At 32.5% G+C, this 18,769-nt stretch overlaps 7 protein-coding genes and 1 non-coding gene across 8 annotated transcripts, besides 6 other annotated features; 4 read left to right on the forward strand and 4 right to left on the reverse strand.

The window, feature by feature from the left end:
- Nucleotides 1–571: 571 nt before the first annotated feature.
- Nucleotides 572–614: a sequence feature (AT_rich).
- A 189-nt stretch (nucleotides 615–803) lies between these two features.
- On the forward strand, nucleotides 804–2,054 carry CMU_036340 (uncharacterized protein; the record flags this gene model as incomplete). The annotated part of the gene is made up of 1 exon (XM_002141774.1): nucleotides 804–2,054. The coding sequence occupies one exon, from the start codon at nucleotides 804–806 to the stop codon at nucleotides 2,052–2,054; it is 1,251 nt and encodes a 416-aa protein (XP_002141810.1).
- A 254-nt stretch (nucleotides 2,055–2,308) lies between these two features.
- Nucleotides 2,309–2,336: a microsatellite.
- Nucleotides 2,337–2,343: 7 nt separating this feature from the next.
- Nucleotides 2,344–2,371: a sequence feature (AT_rich).
- Nucleotides 2,368–3,153, reverse strand: CMU_036350 (RNA polymerase Rpb7, N-terminal domain-containing protein; the record flags this gene model as incomplete). The annotated part of the gene is made up of 1 exon (XM_002141775.1): nucleotides 2,368–3,153. The coding sequence occupies one exon, from the start codon at nucleotides 3,151–3,153 to the stop codon at nucleotides 2,368–2,370; it is 786 nt and encodes a 261-aa protein (XP_002141811.1).
- A 121-nt stretch (nucleotides 3,154–3,274) lies between these two features.
- Nucleotides 3,275–3,347, reverse strand: CMU_036360. The gene has a single exon. It is a non-coding gene; the product is annotated as a tRNA-His (tRNA).
- A 411-nt stretch (nucleotides 3,348–3,758) lies between these two features.
- CMU_036370 (uncharacterized protein) lies at nucleotides 3,759–4,244 on the reverse strand (the record flags this gene model as incomplete). Its single annotated transcript, XM_002141776.1, has 1 exon — nucleotides 3,759–4,244. The coding sequence occupies one exon, from the start codon at nucleotides 4,242–4,244 to the stop codon at nucleotides 3,759–3,761; it is 486 nt and encodes a 161-aa protein (XP_002141812.1).
- A 177-nt stretch (nucleotides 4,245–4,421) lies between these two features.
- Nucleotides 4,422–4,457: a sequence feature (AT_rich).
- A 769-nt stretch (nucleotides 4,458–5,226) lies between these two features.
- Nucleotides 5,227–14,931, forward strand: CMU_036380 (PHD-finger domain-containing protein; the record flags this gene model as incomplete). Its single annotated transcript, XM_002141777.1, has 2 exons — nucleotides 5,227–5,352; nucleotides 5,419–14,931. 2 exons carry the CDS (start codon nucleotides 5,227–5,229, stop codon nucleotides 14,929–14,931), a joined length of 9,639 nt encoding a protein of 3,212 aa, XP_002141813.1.
- Nucleotides 14,932–15,246: 315 nt separating this feature from the next.
- On the forward strand, nucleotides 15,247–15,585 carry CMU_036390 (uncharacterized protein; the record flags this gene model as incomplete). The annotated part of the gene is made up of 1 exon (XM_002141778.1): nucleotides 15,247–15,585. The coding sequence occupies one exon, from the start codon at nucleotides 15,247–15,249 to the stop codon at nucleotides 15,583–15,585; it is 339 nt and encodes a 112-aa protein (XP_002141814.1).
- Nucleotides 15,586–15,831: 246 nt separating this feature from the next.
- Nucleotides 15,832–15,874: a sequence feature (AT_rich).
- Nucleotides 15,875–16,061: 187 nt separating this feature from the next.
- On the reverse strand, nucleotides 16,062–16,391 carry CMU_036400 (60s ribosomal protein L36, putative; the record flags this gene model as incomplete). Its single annotated transcript, XM_002141779.1, has 1 exon — nucleotides 16,062–16,391. The coding sequence occupies one exon, from the start codon at nucleotides 16,389–16,391 to the stop codon at nucleotides 16,062–16,064; it is 330 nt and encodes a 109-aa protein (XP_002141815.1).
- A 128-nt stretch (nucleotides 16,392–16,519) lies between these two features.
- Nucleotides 16,520–16,540: a sequence feature (AT_rich).
- A 263-nt stretch (nucleotides 16,541–16,803) lies between these two features.
- CMU_036410 (bystin family protein) lies at nucleotides 16,804–18,225 on the forward strand (the record flags this gene model as incomplete). Its single annotated transcript, XM_002141780.1, has 1 exon — nucleotides 16,804–18,225. One exon carries the CDS (start codon nucleotides 16,804–16,806, stop codon nucleotides 18,223–18,225), a length of 1,422 nt encoding a protein of 473 aa, XP_002141816.1.
- Nucleotides 18,226–18,769: the final 544 nt, after the last annotated feature.

Raw genomic sequence — 18,769 nt, forward strand, 5'->3', positions numbered from 1 at the left:
CTGCACTTCTTGACATTCTTTGAAACTTACCATACTTGAGATACAATTCTAGCGAAGTTGATGAGCTTTTTATAAGAATAGCCTTACTATACCCTACCTACTGTTAATCACATGACGTTTTATCTAAGAAATATATATCCCCTACTAGCGCCCTATTCCTGCCACTTCCTTACCTTGGGTATGTGTTGCAAAGTATATCCTAGAAACTAGAGTTTTCTGATAATTTAATTTAGTAACTAACTTATTACATCGAGACTTCTAAATTAAGATAAAAAGAAAGTGAATAGGTAATCTCTCTTTATCATAAACTAAGTAATACGGTACTTATTGCTGAATCAAGTGTTAAATAGATGTCACCTTATACCCAATGTAACCGCAATAGCCACCTTAATTTTAGGGAATTAACTCGCATATAAGAAATATATCACGAAAAGATGTGCGAAAATAATAATGAACAATTCTGGATTCCAAATTCAATCTCTTGATATTGTAAAGTACTTAATACTCATCATATAAATTTATGTATTAACTTAACAAGCATTTAGATATTAAACAATACAAAATGAAAAAGTATATTTAAATAGTTATATGATAAATAATTTTATCTATAATAAGAAAAAGTATTTAGATTTCTAAGCAATATTTTATTTTGTAGCTATATATATTAAGATGATCCTAATATACTAGCGACGAAAAGTTAAGGGCGCTTTTTTGCGGCAAACGATACATGCATCTTCAGTATGGTACTTTTTTGGTAACTCACGAGCTGAAATTCTAAATATTGACCGTTCTCGTACTTAATAATGCGCTCATACATTAGATCTACAAAATTTATATGTACGGAAACGTGTCCTGCTAGATTTCACTTTCCTAGATTTATCCCAATGGAATACAGTACATTTTTTCCATACTCAAACAGTGATAGGAATAATAGTTTTATAATGGATCCTCTAGATTTTTTAGCTCAACATCATATAGATCAGAGCACATTGAAAAATTCAAGAAAAATTGTCCCCATAGAGGAAGAATCTCCATATCCAAGTTCTTCATGCTTTCCTCATTTAATAACTGATGTACGTGACACGAATACCTCCACGACTCATAGAAGAACATCAACTAGAGGTAGACGGCGTTATAGAAGAACTCTACTACGAAACTGTGAATCTCCACTTGTATCCTCGTATAGTTCAACTAGCCATTCAGCCTCTTGTAACGGACTGGATGAGCACTTACAGAGAAGAGCCTATTTGAGGAACGCAGTACCTCCCCCAAATACTCTAAGTGATACTCCACTTTCAATGAAATCGATCTCTACAGCTGATCAAACCCCCCGTATATCCTGTAAACCTTCTTGGGATGGAGGACGTTTAGTTAAACTCTTACAAGGTCATGGGCTTAACATTGATTCATGTGAAAAGAAACGAGATACTAGAAATAACTCTTGGCAAGAGTACAATAACGTATCTTTTATTAAACAAAGCAATTGTAATAGTAGTTTGGTTGATGAAGCAAGTGGAGGAAGGCAAGCTAGTAAAGACAGTAATACTTTAGTAAATAGATTAGGCACAGCCAACTATCTCGTAAGTATTAATCGCTCCCCTAATATAAATAATGTCGCTTCAGGATCGATTGGATGTAGTGCAGCAAGTTGCTGCTCTCCTCCAAATAATATGGAAGTGAGTAAGGAAGTGCCAATAAATTCGTCACCCATTGACGCTATATTACTAGATTCAAGAGGGAACAAAGCTTCGATTTCGAATAGACACTTAATATCTCAAAACTCCATAAATGGAGAAGCTGGAATTTCTATGGAAACTATCGGATGTAGTAATGCTAACAGATACTCTAGTATCCGAATGCATTTGGAAGACATAGATGAGATAGATACCTTAGACGACCCTGACGATGAACTAGTTTCTCAAATTATTTCTTGTTCGTCCAATTCATCAACGTATAACACATCTCATGAAGAACTATTTGTAACCTTGGGGGAAACTCCTACTTCAAAGTCCTATTACAATTTTCCTTCTATATTCATTCCTAATCAAGACTAAATTATCTAAAATTAAGTTCTGCTTGCAAGAATGCCTCATTCTGGATTAGTATCTCCCAATATTTGAAAGAGAAAACCAAAAAAAGTATATTAAAGCTCTTTCTATTATCCAAAAGAAGAAAATCAGTTTAATGTATAATAACATGTAAAGTTATCCCCTATAGAATTGAGTATTGAACTTCTGCTCCGTGCTGTATTCTGTGTTTTATATTGTACCTTTTGAATATCTAAAATGATTTCATTTAGTCGAAGAAGTATATATATATATATATATAAATGTATAGACTAGGATAAAAAAAAAAAAAAAATATATTTTAACGGTCATTCTTCACAATATATTCAAATTGGCCTATTATGGAAGTTATGAAGTCCCCATTATGTGAGAAGTTTAGACTTTTGATCTTTACCAGGACCAAAGAGTCAGTTCTTATGACCTTGGTCCTATCATTTCTGTTTATCAAAGAATTCGTTTCATAAGTAATCATGTCAGCTGGATGATAGTCGAAGTTTTCATTTTTAATATACTTCAAAGGAATAGTTATACTAAAAAAACCATAAGCTATTCCTGAAATATAGGATGGTGAGATGTAGGAAACTTTGCAAACTAGAATTTCACCCACCTTTGGTTTGAATACCAAAGCTTTGAATACAATATTCAACAAAAAAGATCCACTAGGCTCATTCTCTGGGATGTAGCCCATTTTACTTTTTATTTCAAGTTTATGAAAAGATAACCAAACTCCATAAAATTCAGCTATATAATGAAAAAGAAAACAGCTCAGATATTGGCTTACTGAGGATTCAATGTTTGACAAGGAGCTAGGTAGTAATTGAACAGACCCTGATACTCTCAGCAATTCAAAGCATGTATTCTCATGACTTTCTAAGTACTTAAATCCTTTTCTAATAGCCTTTAGTTGTTCAGAAGCAAGTTTCATTATATCTTGACTAACTTTTGAGCTTCCATAAGTATTATCTATATTCATACTATTGGTTGAGTCTATCTTTTCCAGGCTCCTCATACACTTCCCTACTATATGATAGGCTGTTTTATTGGATATTGAAAATGATTCTAAAGTATTCCATGGAATCTGATACATTTGATTCCTATCTTAATATTTGCTGAAATAATTTCTTTTTTCAGTAAAAATAGGAAAAAAAAGAAAGGTAACTCGCAAGGTAACCGCACTTTACCTTTAATAATGGGTTAAATAAAAAGAATGCTCAAACCAGGATTCGAACCTGGGTCGCCGCGGCCACAACGCGGTGTACTAACCACCTATACGATTTGAGCTCGTGAGGGACCGATCTGAAGTTATAGGTAATACTTAATTTTTTAGCATATCAGCTAATACCTGATTCATATATTAATCATTTAACATCTAAAAATTCCCCAATAGAGATTAAAGGAAATTCCATCAAGTTAACTATAATATCAAATCTACTTTTCAGAATTTATAGTGCTCACACTTAGCATTTAAAACAAGTACAGAGGTCAAAATCTAATGATCAATTTTTTTACCTCTCCAAAAGTTAGAGTAAAATTAACGTGTCAATCAAAAGTATATATTTAGGAATACTGCTAATAATAAGTCTCTACTTTAAAACTAGCATCCCAGAAGCTCAAGTTCACAATATCTTAAGAGCTGATAATTAATATTAGGAAGTTCCAATAATAATTTTAAAATCCTCTATGCAAGACACATTAGAAATGAGGTCTCGAAGCATTCTTTTTTCTCTTTTGTTTCTTATTTCTATTTTGAATTTCATGCAAAGCTCTGCCAGTATAGCCTGAACTTGAACTAGCAGTTCTTTGGTTAGTATTCTCTTTTAAAACTCTATTTCTAGACTTCTCATTAGTGTCTACAGCCTCAGATATTGATATGTAATGGTCAATACTAAGCTCCTGCAAAATCTCATCTAAATTCTCCTCATCAGCATCCTTCAGCTTCTTCTTAAAGCCACCTGTAGATCTCACTGGTGGCAAAAAATCATAAACCTCAGTTTCAGTTAAAGATTCCTCATCTTTAAGGTATTCAGGTAACTCATATTGGTTTAAATCTCTCTTATAATGAGTAAAATTTGCATTGCTGTCATTATTGAAACAATTCTCATCATCTACAATATCAGCCCATCTTTGACTTCTTAAGTTACGTCTGATATCTTCAACAGATTTTAAAAAAGGAGACATCTGCTTATTCTTGCATGAGATTTCTATATTTGTTCACTATTTCCGCTCTAATTAAAAAATACCTAAATTAGGCATGAAACCACAAGTGTAGTGGATACTTGGCTACTTTTATTCCCTGTTAAGTGGAGCGTGAATCTTCCGCTAAATATTTTTCTTAAACAATTTACCTGGTAACTGAATTAATCATTTTATATATTTTCTAATATATTAAAAGGCAAAGTAAACTTATTTGGTTATAGGTTGTACCTTGATTTATTTATAGAAAACGAGAATTTCTTCCAATATCATATATATGAAAAGAATATCTTATATACTAGGTTAAGACACAAATTCCTTTATATACTGAAGAAAAATGAGATATCTTATTTAAGAGAGGTGATTTTATAATTAGAAATACTATTCAAACATTTGAAAACTTATGGCATAGTAAGTACTTTTTTCTATCTAATATTACTAATGCCAATATTTTGAATATTCACTATATGACTAGTGATATCTGACGAGGGCACATAAATTTCACTCGAACTAATGTTTCTTTAATAAATCACTTTTAAGAGGAGATCTATTTATCCAAGGTGAGTGTTTTATCTTGTCATTTAAACTTCTAGAAATACTTAGCAGAATAATAAGGTGTCCTTTTACCACTTTAGTCCTAGTTACTAATGCAAATTCTAAATAAGTACAAATTGTAGTAAACCAAAGGTGATTTAAATAGGCTCAAAATGAACAGATTGGCATCCAAAACCGTGATAGGTTTTCGCACTTTTGTGATCCAATCAAATTTCGGTAGGTATTCAAAGGTCTATATGCGGTAGTCTTGTTACTCCTTATTACCAAAACACGGGGAGGGGGGCTAGACAAAAAGATTACTATTTTACTTTTGCAAAGGAACTTTGCCAAAAGACCAAATATTTCCTTTTATTCCGCGAAGCCTTTCTACAGCTAAATTTCAGAGTACTTTATGTTAATATGAAATACAGAAATGCTTCAAAGTAGTGGAAAACTAAGGAAAAGTGTACGTATAGAACCTAGCACATACCAAGCTTGGGTTGCTCCATTTTTTATAGAATCAGAAATTTCCAATAGTATGAAAGTGTCTTCTGAAAAGGTACGTGAATTTTTATTTTTGTATCTTTGAATTTTAGACTAGTGGAATAGCTCTTATTGTCCATAGGCTAAATGTTTATATAACCCTAAGATTCTAGATAATGGAGATGTTCGTAAGTATATTTCCGAAACACTTAGAAGTTTAAAGTATATACTTCGTAATATGGAGACTGACTTTAATAGCTTATCTGAAGAGTGTTTATTAGAATATGTGTCTTACAGTGCTTCTCAAAGCTCTAAGCATGATGATGTATCGGTAACAATCCCTTCTCCTGAAAAACTACTTACAAAAAGAGATTTTCCTGACTCTAAACCAAGCAAAAAAAGAAAATATGAATTTTTAAAAACTACAGACTCCTCATTAATGGGGACTTGTGACAAGACTATATTGGCCGAAGGGTATTCAAGTGTTGGAATCTGTGAATCTGTAGACTTTACAAGTATGAAAACAATGTCCTATGGGAAACTGAGAGAATTAGCTTTTACTCAGCAAGTTTTACTGTCACATATTGATTCATGGAGATTAAGCGTTGCTGATATTTTGTATAGCACACTCAAAAATAAATGGACACTAGAAGAGGCCGTAGACTTATTAGAGGAAGGAAATATGCTTCTTAACATTGTAAACCTTCCTGAATATTACGAATTAATGGTAGTTATTGAAAAAACTCGCCAATTTGATGACAAGGTGAGACAAACTTTTGGTCTGCTTCCAAGTGAAACATTAAAGAATAGATATCACAAGATTAGGACTTCTTTAAAACCTTCAATTACAGAATTAGAGAAGCTTCTGAAGGAGGCACAAAGCTGTTTGCTAGAAGGTGAATGTATTGGATTTCTGCACTACCAAATGAGTCAGCTGAAATCCTGGAAACTTACAGTTCAAGCAGCAATAGACGAGAAGAACTTAGACAAATGTAAGGACTCTATTAAAGATAAAGACGAGATTAGCATCGAGGTTCCTGGAGCGGAGGACTTGGCCGAACAGATTGCAGCGAGTAATTGGATTGAGAAAGTTGAAAGAGCCCTTAATCGTCCAATGCGCCTTAATGTTGCTGAAAATTTACTTAATGAAGCTGCAGCTAGATATTTAGACGAGAAGAAGGTAGTTGCAAAGAAACAGCTTATTGCTAGAGTATGTAGAGCTAGAAGCTGGCTTGAAACTGTGTTATCACCTCCATTCATATACAACTTAGTTAAAGTATTAAAGAGTGCCCCTGTTAATGATATCTCTGATGATATTAAAGTGCAATTGACTAAAGCTCGGGAGGAATTAGAGGCTTTTGAGAAGATTGAGGAGGAGCATAAGAATAGGGAATTTACAAACACTACAGGTATAGAAAGCTTAAATGAACATTTAAGCAAACCAAAACTACCAACTCCAAGTGAATTTGAACAAGTCTGGTTGGAGAGTTCAAGTCTCAAGATGACAATTCCAATTATGAGATATATGGAACCAATATACCAAAGATGGAGAAAGTGGTTGAAAAAGTATCGTAGGGTGCTGGATGGAGTTTGTACCTTCATGGAAAGCCAATTAGTGCTTGAAGAAGCTCAATATACTTTGTGTGAATACTTAGATATGAATGAATATGTTCCTATTCTTTTGAAAAAAGTTGGTGAGACTGAGGAGTGGTTAAAAAGCAGCAGGGAATTCCTTCAGAAAATAACTGATTTGCAAATTGGAAAAGATGTCGAACAGGTAACCTCAAATATTTGGAGCACTATTGGGGCTATAAAGAAGGGAGGTGATTTAAGTAGAGATGAAATACAAGACTTAATTGATGATGTTTCAACTTCCAGACTTAAGAAACCCAGTCTAGAGCAACTCAAGGTTTTGATTGATAGAGGACATGACCTCACAATCTATGACAATAACCTTCAAGAGCTTTATTCTAGTTTGGAATATTGTGATAAATGGACAAAGAGAGCTAAAGAAATCTTGCGAGGACCTAGGGAGTCTACTTTGACTACTAATGCAATTGCATCACTCCTTTTGGACTGTCGTAATATTCAAGTCTGCTCAGAAACTGAGATTACTCTTATTTCTGAGTTAAAATTCAATGTTTGGAAAGTGGATGTGAGAAATTTAAGTTGTCCTGTAGAAGATTTTAAGTTAGAGGATCTTCAAAGATCTCTTGATAGTTTTCTATTTCGCATTGAATTAAATAAATCAAACTTCTGGATTAACAAGAATTTGGCAAAATCTGTCAAAAAAAAACATAATAGAAGGAATAGGAAAACTGACAATGATAAAGATAATGAAAAACCTAATATAGATGAAGGAATAGAGAATTTTGGCTTTGTAAACACTCAAAACTCCCCTATTCATGCAGTAGAGGATACTGAAATAACTGAAAATACTTCAGCTAAGCTTAAAAAGGAGAATTTTGATCAAACCAAAATTAATAACTCGAATATTAAAGTAAAATCGTTAATAAATAGCGAAGAGAATTCAGTACCTTTAGATGAGAAGCTAAATTTTGGAGAATACTTAGAAGCCTACATAGAAGAGGAGGAATTATGTGGAGATTCTATCAAAGTGGAGAACACAGAAGACTTGATTGATTTGGGGTTCAATCAAGTTCACATTTCAGAACTTACTACAAGGGATTGGTCTGAAATTAGTCGTTTGGATGAGTTGCAATTTTTTTACAAACTTCGGGATATTGCAGCTTACTGGGAAAGTGAAGCTCTGAAATTAGCGAATACTGAACATAAAGTTCCAGTTAATAAATGGCAAGATTTATTGAAAAATTTAGAAAATAGACCTGTTAGAATGTATAAAATTGAGGCAAAAATATGTGAATACTTGAAAGAGCAAGAGAAGGTCAGAAATTTACTGGTATATGGCGATCCAGAATTTAATGAAGCAATGCAGTTACCTCATCCACAGTCGCTCTTTTACTCTTTTGAAAAATTAGTCAAGATAAAAGAAAATATAGATAAACTACCTATAGTTATAGATGAATGGGATAAATGGCTCATACATCTTGAAAAATTGCAAGAAATTGACAAATCAAGTATTTTGAAGTTCCCCTATTTGGAGTTATATAAATATAAAGTAGATGATAATTCATCAGAAATCTCAGGGCCTGTCACAAGTCTGCCAGAATTTACCAAAAATATTGATGAGGATTTTCATTCGAGGCAATTTTGCTCACTAGTCGAAGTTAAGAAACACTTAGAAGATCTTGAATTTGACATATCATGGGGTTTTTTGAATATTGAATACCCAGAAAAGTTATTGCGTTCACTTCCAGCCACAAGATATCTTATCTATGATATGAACCTTACTTTGGATTGGATAGAAGTTGTTACAAATCCAGACACTTGTAAATCCTTGGATGAATGGAAGGAATTATTGAATAAAGGTAAAAATTTGAGAATTATGGATGAGCTTGTGATGAATAAATTTGAAAGTCAATTACTAGAATCTGAGAAGTGGCTTGAGTTGTACAATATGCTACTACATACAAAATCTTCTCAAGCTAGAAATGGGACATCCTTAAGATCAAGACGACAAAGAGTATCAAATGTAACTAGTAAAGTACCTGTGAAATTCTCCCTTACCAATGCAAAGAAGCTAGTGAAAACTTCTTATGGACTAGGAGAGAAATTGCTCCAATTTAGAAATCTCAAATCAGATGTCAAATTAGCTACAAATTTAAAAAGTGAAAGTATTAAATTGTTGATTGATAGCTATCAGGAACGTAGAACTAATAAATTTTCAGCAATATACAAGAAACACTTGAAAATTAGAAATAAAAAGGATTTGGAAAATACTAGTAAAGATCATCATTTGTCTCAAAAGGAAAACTTATATAATGAAGTGCTTGAGTTGGCTCGTTTGACAAAACGTATGACTTGTACCTTGGCTGACTGTTCATCACAATTTATATTGATAGATACTATGAGCTATCTCCAAGATGAGTTGTTATTGCGAGAAATAAATCACAAAATGTTAAGTCTTCTTTTGATAGATGAATATCCCTACTTTAAATCTAATAATATCAACCAAGTTAAGTATGAACCACCTGAAGTAGTAGCAGGCTTAAACTTGACTGGTCGTCGTAGTGGTCTTCCTATTTCTTCTCTCTCTGATGCTGTTGATCTTCTGAGCCGTATTGATAAACAAAACTTGTTAGTATTATCATGTTCGGATACACACTCTGATGAAACTGATGAAATAACATCTGCTGAAGACTCTTCAACTCAATGCGTGGATATGTCAGATGGTGATCTAGCAACACTAGAAGAACTAAAGGAATCCTTTAATGAGCATTCTAGTTCTGAAGTGTCTGACTTGTCACATGAAACCTTATCATTAATATATCAAAAAGAGTCATCATATGTTGACAGCTTTCTTGCACGCTCACTACAAGAATCTGTTAATAAAGCAAAGAGATGGCTAGAATTATACAAGAGCTTCAACTTTGTGAGAATAGCATTGTCGGATAATCGCACTATAAAACTTGGCCAAATGTCAGTTGCAAGAAATTGTATTCCAGAATCCATTGTAACGCTATTGCCATCTTTATTTTCAGAATTGTTCTCCAGTAGCAATACCAAACTTCAGTTGATTTGGTCAAGCTTATTTGAGAAGTATGATAACTTAGTTTTTGATGACTCTCCTCAGTTTGATTTCCGTGATACTATTGAAAAATTTAAGAAAGATCATATTTCCAAGTCACATGCCCAAGATATAGGAATAGAGTACAATGTGTCACTCTGGTTAAACCTATCATATTATATGAAATCAATGGAGAGGGGAAGTCAGGTACCAGATTTCGATAAGGAGTTTTATGAACTATTTTGCAGCAAAATATATTCTTCTACTATCTCTCACGTCCAACACTTGTATCCTGAATTCAACTCTTGTTTAATGAATGAGCAAACTCAACAGCTATCGAATAATTCATCAGGAATAACTGTTGGTACTGGAAACACACACAAACGCCAAAGGAGAAATAAATCAACTCATGGAGATGAACTAAAAGGTCATGGAGTTTCGTTATCCTACCAGGACATTTTAAACCTCAAAGAAAGACATATTCCAACTTTGCAGGATGCTATATTTCTTTTATACTTTGCAAAGAAGACTGTTACTCTGGAAATTCCTGAGTTAGATAAACTGTGTGGAATAGTTGAGAATATAATATTATGGAATTTCTTAATTTATAAAAAATTTCCACATCTTAGATATGTTAGTAACAATGATTTAAATAAAGGTTTAGGATCTAAATTCCCATCCTCACTAATTTACTGTAAAAAAGAGCTTTGGGAACATTCCCTACTTTTCAAAATTTCAAATTTCGACATAGTTGATTTTGGAAACAAGAACACTACTGATATTAAGAAGGAAGAATACTTAGTAAATATTGAGGAGATAAAGGAGTTTCCAGTGAAGAGTTCAAGTGAAGTTATTGAATCAGATCGAGATAGTTTAGATATTTCAAATTTTGAAGATAATATTCAGAAAATGAACTCTTTTCTAAATATTTGGGATACTTCTCAGCAGAGCAATTTTTTGGCTAATCCTGAGGGTGGTCAGACAGCTAATTTAGATACATTAATTGAATTAATAGAAGCTTGTGATCACTTACCATTCCAGATACCCTTAAAAGCAAGGCTTGTAGGAATTTTTTTAGATACCCTAAGTTGGTGTTTGGATGCGAGAGAAGCAATTTTGTTACTTCCCAAAAATACGCTAGTAAGACCTTGGGAGGATATTGTAGGTGATTTTAGAGAGTTGAAATATCAATGCCTTGAGTCTGAGCGTATTTTTGAGTCTTCTATTCTATATATGAATACTTCTGATATCTCAGACTCAGAAACTCTTGATTTATGGGATAACTTTTCAAACCAATTAACTTTGGATAATATAGAAGATGTAGAACAAACTATCAATAGTGAAACAATTCAATCCTATGGAGATAGTTACTTAAATGGAAGACTTGAAGATAACAATAAAGAAGAAAATCTAATTGATTATTCTAAGAAGCGTTTCTCAAGACCTAGAGGAAGGCCTAAGAGACTAGCAAATGGCAACATGAAGAAAATTTCGACCTTAGTACATTCGGATGAAGAGACATCTACATCTTCCCTTAGTAAAGACAAATTTAGTTATGAAGTATGTGGAAGATCTTTGGAAGAATCTGAGATATTTCCAAAATCCTTTTTCTTATGGCTCAAAAAAAATCCAAACACTACCTTTACAATAGAGGACTTTATGGCTGCAACTTTGAGACAAGATACAGATAAATTGCGCTCTCAGAATAAGTTTGGACCAACAACACTTTCAAATTCACATAGTATCCGCAGGACACTGCAGGGGTGGAGAAATGGCTACTTTTTTTCATTAAGAAAGAAAGATCCAGAAATTAATGTCATGACCGATAGAAATATAGATTATAGCCTATATATACAACAAGTTGGAATGCTAGACCCTAACTGTTATCCAAAATTCCATGAATATATGAATAATTCTCTAATAGTTTATTTTATTATTTGTATGGAATTGTACCGTAGTATACAGCGGACACCTGCAGATCTGTGTAGTATTTGTGCATCATTCGGGGATGAGTCACTTTCATCTTCTTCGTCTTCATCTTGGATTGCATGCGATGAGTGCAATCGTTGGTATCACCAAACCTGTGTGGGATTTATACCCTTACTTAAACCAACAGACGGAAATGAGGACCAGAATTTAAGATCTAGTCGAGAGTTTATAGCCGAATCTGAAGATACTGAAATTGAAACAGAGAAAAATTTGACTTCTTCCATAAATATTAATATTTCTTGGGTCTGTCCCTTGTGTAATTTGAGAGCTATTTCACCAAATAAAGTGACTCCAATAATTGTATTTCTTAAAAATTCTGAAAATCTATTATTGAATCATAACTCTATATATACTTTTAATTCAGTTTCTGCTACAGAAAGAAGAGCTAAAGAATGGTCTGTAGAGCGTGAAGTACCAAAATTTGAAAGATTTCTGGAACTTTTAAAGGAAAGTTGGACAGGTTCAACTCGTCTGATTAACTTGTATGAACGCAATATGATATTAAATAGAGTGACACTATTGATGCTATGGATGCGAGATTTCTATACAAAAACACGTTGGAGATGTTTTAAGAATTCCTTATTTGATTGGTCCCTGTTTGTTGATATATTAAATGAGAATAAAAGGACTAAGCTTCCCTCAGAAACTGAAAATGAACCAGACTTTGATCTAAAACAAGTAGAATATGATACTCCAGGCAAGAACGGAATTAAATTGGAAGATAAGCTCTCTTTAGAAGAATATTTTGGAGAATCTTGTGAAGTGGGAAGTTCTATAGATTTGGCAGATATTGAAGATATCATAGATGAGGTGCAAACTGATATTAGACAAACAAGAAATCGTTCCAGAAGAGCCAGAATATCTATATCTGCAAAACAACTTTTAAATCCAAAGATTAGACCCATATCTCAAGCTCCTAAGAGAGGATGTAAACGTAAGATTACACTAAAAGGATCTTCCAAAACTAATGTGACAATTCCAAGCTCAAATTACAAAGTGACGAAAAGTAGCATTAAAATTACAACTCAAGTAGATATTCAGCAACTTATATATGGTAAGGAATTGAATACGTTTATCCCGGACGAGAAAGATAAGGAAATACAAATAAATATGAGAAAACTTGCAAATCCAAGAACGATTTCCGAATATAGAGATTTGGCTGTATTGTACATTACAGGACTTTTAATTGGAATTCAAGGTATTGTTGAACTTCAGTGGAGCTTTGAAATATTAAGATACCTGACATTTCTTATAAATGAGTTCACTCAATATTCTTGTACCGTAGCAGCAAGTAGAAACATGAAAATACAGCATGACATAGCTTTGCTAAATTCTCCATTTGCAAAGCAGAGATTAACTTGGGATCACTTTTATGATATATTGAGTTATTATTCACCAAAATTTCCTATTATTATTCCTGAATCTAAGAAGCTATTGTTAATCATTCCTAAGCTAAAGCAGTACCGTGAAAAGTGTAAAGATATTGTTTTAATTATTCGAGGAATTGTCAAGTATCCCGATAGAATAAATCAAAATCCAGAAATCTCATCATGCAATTCAAAATTGGAGGATAGTACTTCAACTTATACATCACCTTCCTGTAATGATAATTTATTGGAGGAATCAAAATATAACGTGTTAGGCAAGTCTCAGCTTGAAACCTTATATAGGAATCTAATTTTAAGTGGAATTGTAATTCCTGAAGAAAGAACTATTAGACAAATCCTTTTAACTTATGCTTTAGAACCTGTCCTAATTGCATTTTCAAATCAATTAAATGCAATTAAAACTAATCCCGTACATCCTAAACCATTGTACTCTTCCTTATCTATGGTTTACAAGCAGATTCAAGAATGGACAAAGGAGGACCTATACCTTCTAGAGACTTATGGAATTAGAATACTTCCATTGGAATTTTATAATAAAGAGGATACAAACAACCAAACTTCAGTGTCCCTACAAATCGAATCTGATCAATTTGTTAGTAGGTTACAAAAATTTTTGAAATGTGCTAAGGATATTGAAAGTGCTATGAAAATATGCGGACATTGGAATGAAAAGTACAAGAATATGCTTTCACTATCCACAGAAGAGGAGGAATTTGCAGAAGAACCGCTTGATCTTTTCGGGAATTCAAAGTGTGGAGGAAGATGTGACTTCGAAAAGTGCGTTGAACTCCTTAAGGATGGTTTGAATCTTCCATGTATATATCCTCTTGTTTATACTCTAGGTAATATGCTTGCTTCAATTGAAAGTTATGAGGATTGGGTTGATCAAGTTTACATAAATTTCTCAAATTCAAATATTTCACCAACGACTAACAATAATGCATCACCTAATGCAAGTTCACCACAGACTCTATATCCGAAATTTGAAAATCATCAAATTATGGTAAGTATTAAAGAATATCTTATGAATCTTCCAATAGAGAAAAAAGATCTTTTAGTTAAATTGGACAATATGCAAAGTAATTTGGATAAATTTATTCAACTAATTACAAATCAAACATCAATATGGAAACAACAAGCAAATCCTGAAAGTATTATTACACAACTACAAAGCATTAAAGATGAAGCTATACAAAATGTTCCCATACTTGTTGGCAATCTTCCTGAACTTAGAGAACTTGTAAATAACTTGCCAGATTTTGGATCTCCCCATCATAATTTATTACTTCGTACACAATTTTTAATGGCACTACAGTGTCCTATTGCAAAAATTAGAAAACCTCTTAGCCCATTTCCAACTATCTCAGAGACAAACATAAATGACTCTACATTTAAGCAGACATCAAAGTGGTCCACTGAAACACCTCCTACACCAGAAATATTAGATAAGAATCAGCATCAAGATGTAATACTATATAATACTAAAAGAAGATACAAAAAAAATTCAGATCGAGGAAATGTATTTCATCCTCAAGGACCATTTTTGCCTCTAACTCAACCTATTATGCCATGGCAAAGTATAAGTAATAGTTGTAACTCTCCCACGCCAAGGCTACCTAGAAATGACTAAGCAGTCTTCATGTAATATTTACATGCACGATTAGAAGCTCTTGTTATAATATCACTTTCTTATTATTTACTATGCAATGAGTAACTTTTTTTAATAAATAAGTCACCATATAAATTTAATTATAACCCTAAATTTTAGCTATACTTGAATATATTTAGAGTTTACACAATACTTTACAAAACATGTGTTAATTCGATTTTCCGCTCCCTGAAAAAATTATAACATAACTTGTCGAGCAAAGTATTATAACAGGGAGTAGTACATCATGTTGGTGAAATATAACAAGAGCTTAATTTTAACCTTTATGAAATTGCAATGTGGAATATTGTGATGGGTCTATGTTGTTCATCTGAAAATACACTACCCTCTTCCTCTCTACCTTTAGAATGGTGTAGTGGCATTACAAACCAAGAGGATTCAAACGAGGTTCAGTCTAATAAGCTGTCTATAGACTCACATGAGCTAGAGAATATGGTGAAATTGTTTACAAAGAGAGCAATCAATGGTGTTTCCTTAAGTATTTATGATAAAACAAGTCAATCATTTGTAGATGGTAAATACTTTATTAATAGAAATTTAGGAATCTTGACACTAAAAACTGTAACTGAGACAGTAATTATTCCGTTTAAGGCAGTAAGTATTATTCAATTTTAGGTCTGAATTTATTATATATTGTTTTGTGATTGTGGGACTATACTAATTCAGATTACTGCGCTATTAAGTAGCTCTGAGTTTGTCTACCTTTACGCAAATAATAGTCAAGTACCTAGTAACTGTAATACTAAACAAATGGTTATAATAATTTTTGATTCAAATACAGAGAGAAGTGATATCAAATCTCTCTGGTTTAAAGATGAAAGTTCTGCAAGCCAATTCCTCTTGTGTATTGAAGTCCTAAGGTAATAATATATTATATAAGATAAAATGATATATTTCATTTAATGCTGTTACATACAGAATGTACTGCGAAGAACAGAATATTTCTACTACATGTAGATTTTAAAAGTTTACGTAACAGGTAAGTGTTCAAGGTATTGAGTAAATTTATTTTTAAAATTAGGACTTCACTACTAAACTAAATAGACCAAGTTACTAGCAACAAGATATCTACAATTCTCGACATATAGTTCTTATGCAGCAGTCCTCTTTCTTTGCTGTTGTATAATTTCAACCAATTCATCTCTCTTCTTCTTGGCTCTTTTTTCTGTACCTAGACGCGATCTAGCAAATTTCATTGCTCTTTTTGCTGTAGAAGCTGATCCTACCTTCAATAACTCCATCATACGCTTTTCATAAGGAGCAAATCCAGCTACTTCACGAATTACTTGTCGTACCAATACATTTCTAGCACATAATTTACCTTTTCTGGAGCTTGGCCTAGGTTTCTGTGCTCTCTTGGTTACTATATAACCACGATTAGATCCTACAGATATACCAGTTGATAGGACTGATCTAGTCATTTGTCTTTCTAAGAAAACCTTCAATATAGAAGAGTAATTTTAATTTATTCAGCTTCCTTAAGACACTCAGGAGAAATTCGGTGCTTTATTTGTCAGCCTAGTATACCCAGATAATTTCCCGGGTACTCAATATTTAATTATAAAATTTAGGTATTTCTTAATATTAATAGTAATACTTTACGTATGTAGTACTTAGTATACATATAAACAGTATATATAGTCTAATACGCCTGTCTCAAGACGGCACTTACAGTTCAGGCGCAATATTACTAGAAGATGCTGGGATTGTACAGAATTATGGGTGTTAATACGTGACATTCACAAATAAGATTTGCTAAATATATATACAATTTAATTGATAAAATTGTACCAAATATAAGTTATCTGGTAGCGCAGGCTTATTTTTATTGTAATGCCAAAAGAAAGGAGGAATCGAAGTAAATTTAGAAGGCACAATCCATTGCATGTTGACATTGAGTGTTGTGGATCTCTACATAAGAAATTATCGAAGAGACAGTTTGAAAGAGAGTCTAATAATGAATTAGATACGGCAGACATTTATAAGAAGCATATACCTGCTAGTATTGGAAGGAAAATACTTGAAGAGGCTGCAGAGCAACTAGTTTTTGACGATAATGACAAACAAATCTATGATACAATTCCTAATGAAAATGACCCTATAGTTTGTTCTACAGGACTTAATTTACCAATAGACAGTAATGGATATATATATGTTGATGAAGCTGATTTGGGAGTTAGCCAGTATAGTGAATTTGAAAGTAGTTATTGGGGAGATTTACTTAGTAATAAAAATAATGGTTACAAAAAAGCCGATTTTTGTACTAATAATTATAATAATAGTCCATTGGACTTGGTTAGTGCGGTATTAAATAAACTAAAAGAGAAGGAACAAAGAGAAGGAGGGTTGCAAAAGAAGACAGACTTATCTGTAGATTTACCCGAGAAAGTAATAAAGGTATATAGCTTAATTGGTGAATGGTTAAGCCAATATAAATCTGGAAAGCTACCAAAAGCCTTGATAGTGATTCCAAGATTAGTTAATTGGGAAGAAATACTTCATTTAACAAATCCTTTGAATTGGACACCAAATGCAATGCATGAAGTTATACGTATATTTTGTTCTAGCCTAAATCCTAATGAAGCCCAGAAATTTTATTACTCAATATTATATCCAACAATTCGCAATGATATATCACAAAATTACGGAAAGCTAAACTATCACTATTATCAGGCACTAAAGAAAGCTATATTTAAACCTTCTGCCTGGTTTAAGGGTATTCTATTACCATTAGCACAGGATCAGACATGCACTGTAAAAGAAGCAATTATTATTGGTAGTATATTGAGCAAAGTTAGTGTGCCAGTTCTGCATGCTGCCGCAGCTCTTATTAAGCTTTCTCAGATTAAACCGTGGAACTCTTGTCAGACCCACTTTATGATGATATTATTAAGCAAGAGATATGCAATGCCAAGAAAAGTTATTGATGAGCTAGTTCTGCAGTTTGATAAATTTAATACTAAAAATTTTGATACTAATATAGATTACAGTATTGAACAACTATACCTGCATAGTAATACTAATCTGAATTCAATAAATAAAAATTCAAATACAACACTTCCAGTGACTTGGCATAAAACACTACTTACATTCGTTCAAAGGTATAAATATGAGTTTAGTTCATCTCAAACTAGTAAAATTCAAAATCTAGTTAAGAGTCAATACCACTACATCATATCACCAGAAATTGTACGTGAACTATCTCATTCTTTAATTCAGCTTCCAGGTAGAGATAATGCAGGAATGAGTGATTAAAAGAAGTCTAGTATGAATTATATATTTATTCTAACTTAGAAAGGTCTACTATTTTAATGATATTTATATTTCAGACTTTATTTCATATTTATTTAATTTTTCGTTACTTACAGTTCTATCACAGCTTCTTGAGTTTATATTAATATTTGTCTTATCTTTCAGATATTAGAGTGTGATTAGTAAGAATCTAATTCTCTTCTAGAGCTAGAATTTGCTCATCTTAATTATCTACTTCAACTTAACTTATTTTATTGCAATTAATTTTACCTACTTTGTGTAGAGTAGATTTCCCGATTTTACATTTATTCTCACCAATGTTGCATAATAATTATGTAAATATAATAGCCTTGTGAACTTTGCAATTTCAGTATCAGTTCAGCTCTTCTTTGTAAATATTTAAATTTATATTGTGTTAAGTGTTAAATTAATATAATTTGGTTTTAAATTTCTGCATGCTTATAGCAATATCTAAATAAGAATGACTTAATATTAGTTCTTGAAAAAATTGCAGTACATTTAGGTTTAGATGGTATATTGAATTTCC

This window comes from Cryptosporidium muris, genomic scaffold (genome assembly GCF_000006515.1).
Source record: "Cryptosporidium muris RN66 scf_1106632373425 genomic scaffold, whole genome shotgun sequence".
NCBI classification, from domain to species: Eukaryota; Apicomplexa; class Conoidasida; order Eucoccidiorida; family Cryptosporidiidae; genus Cryptosporidium; species Cryptosporidium muris.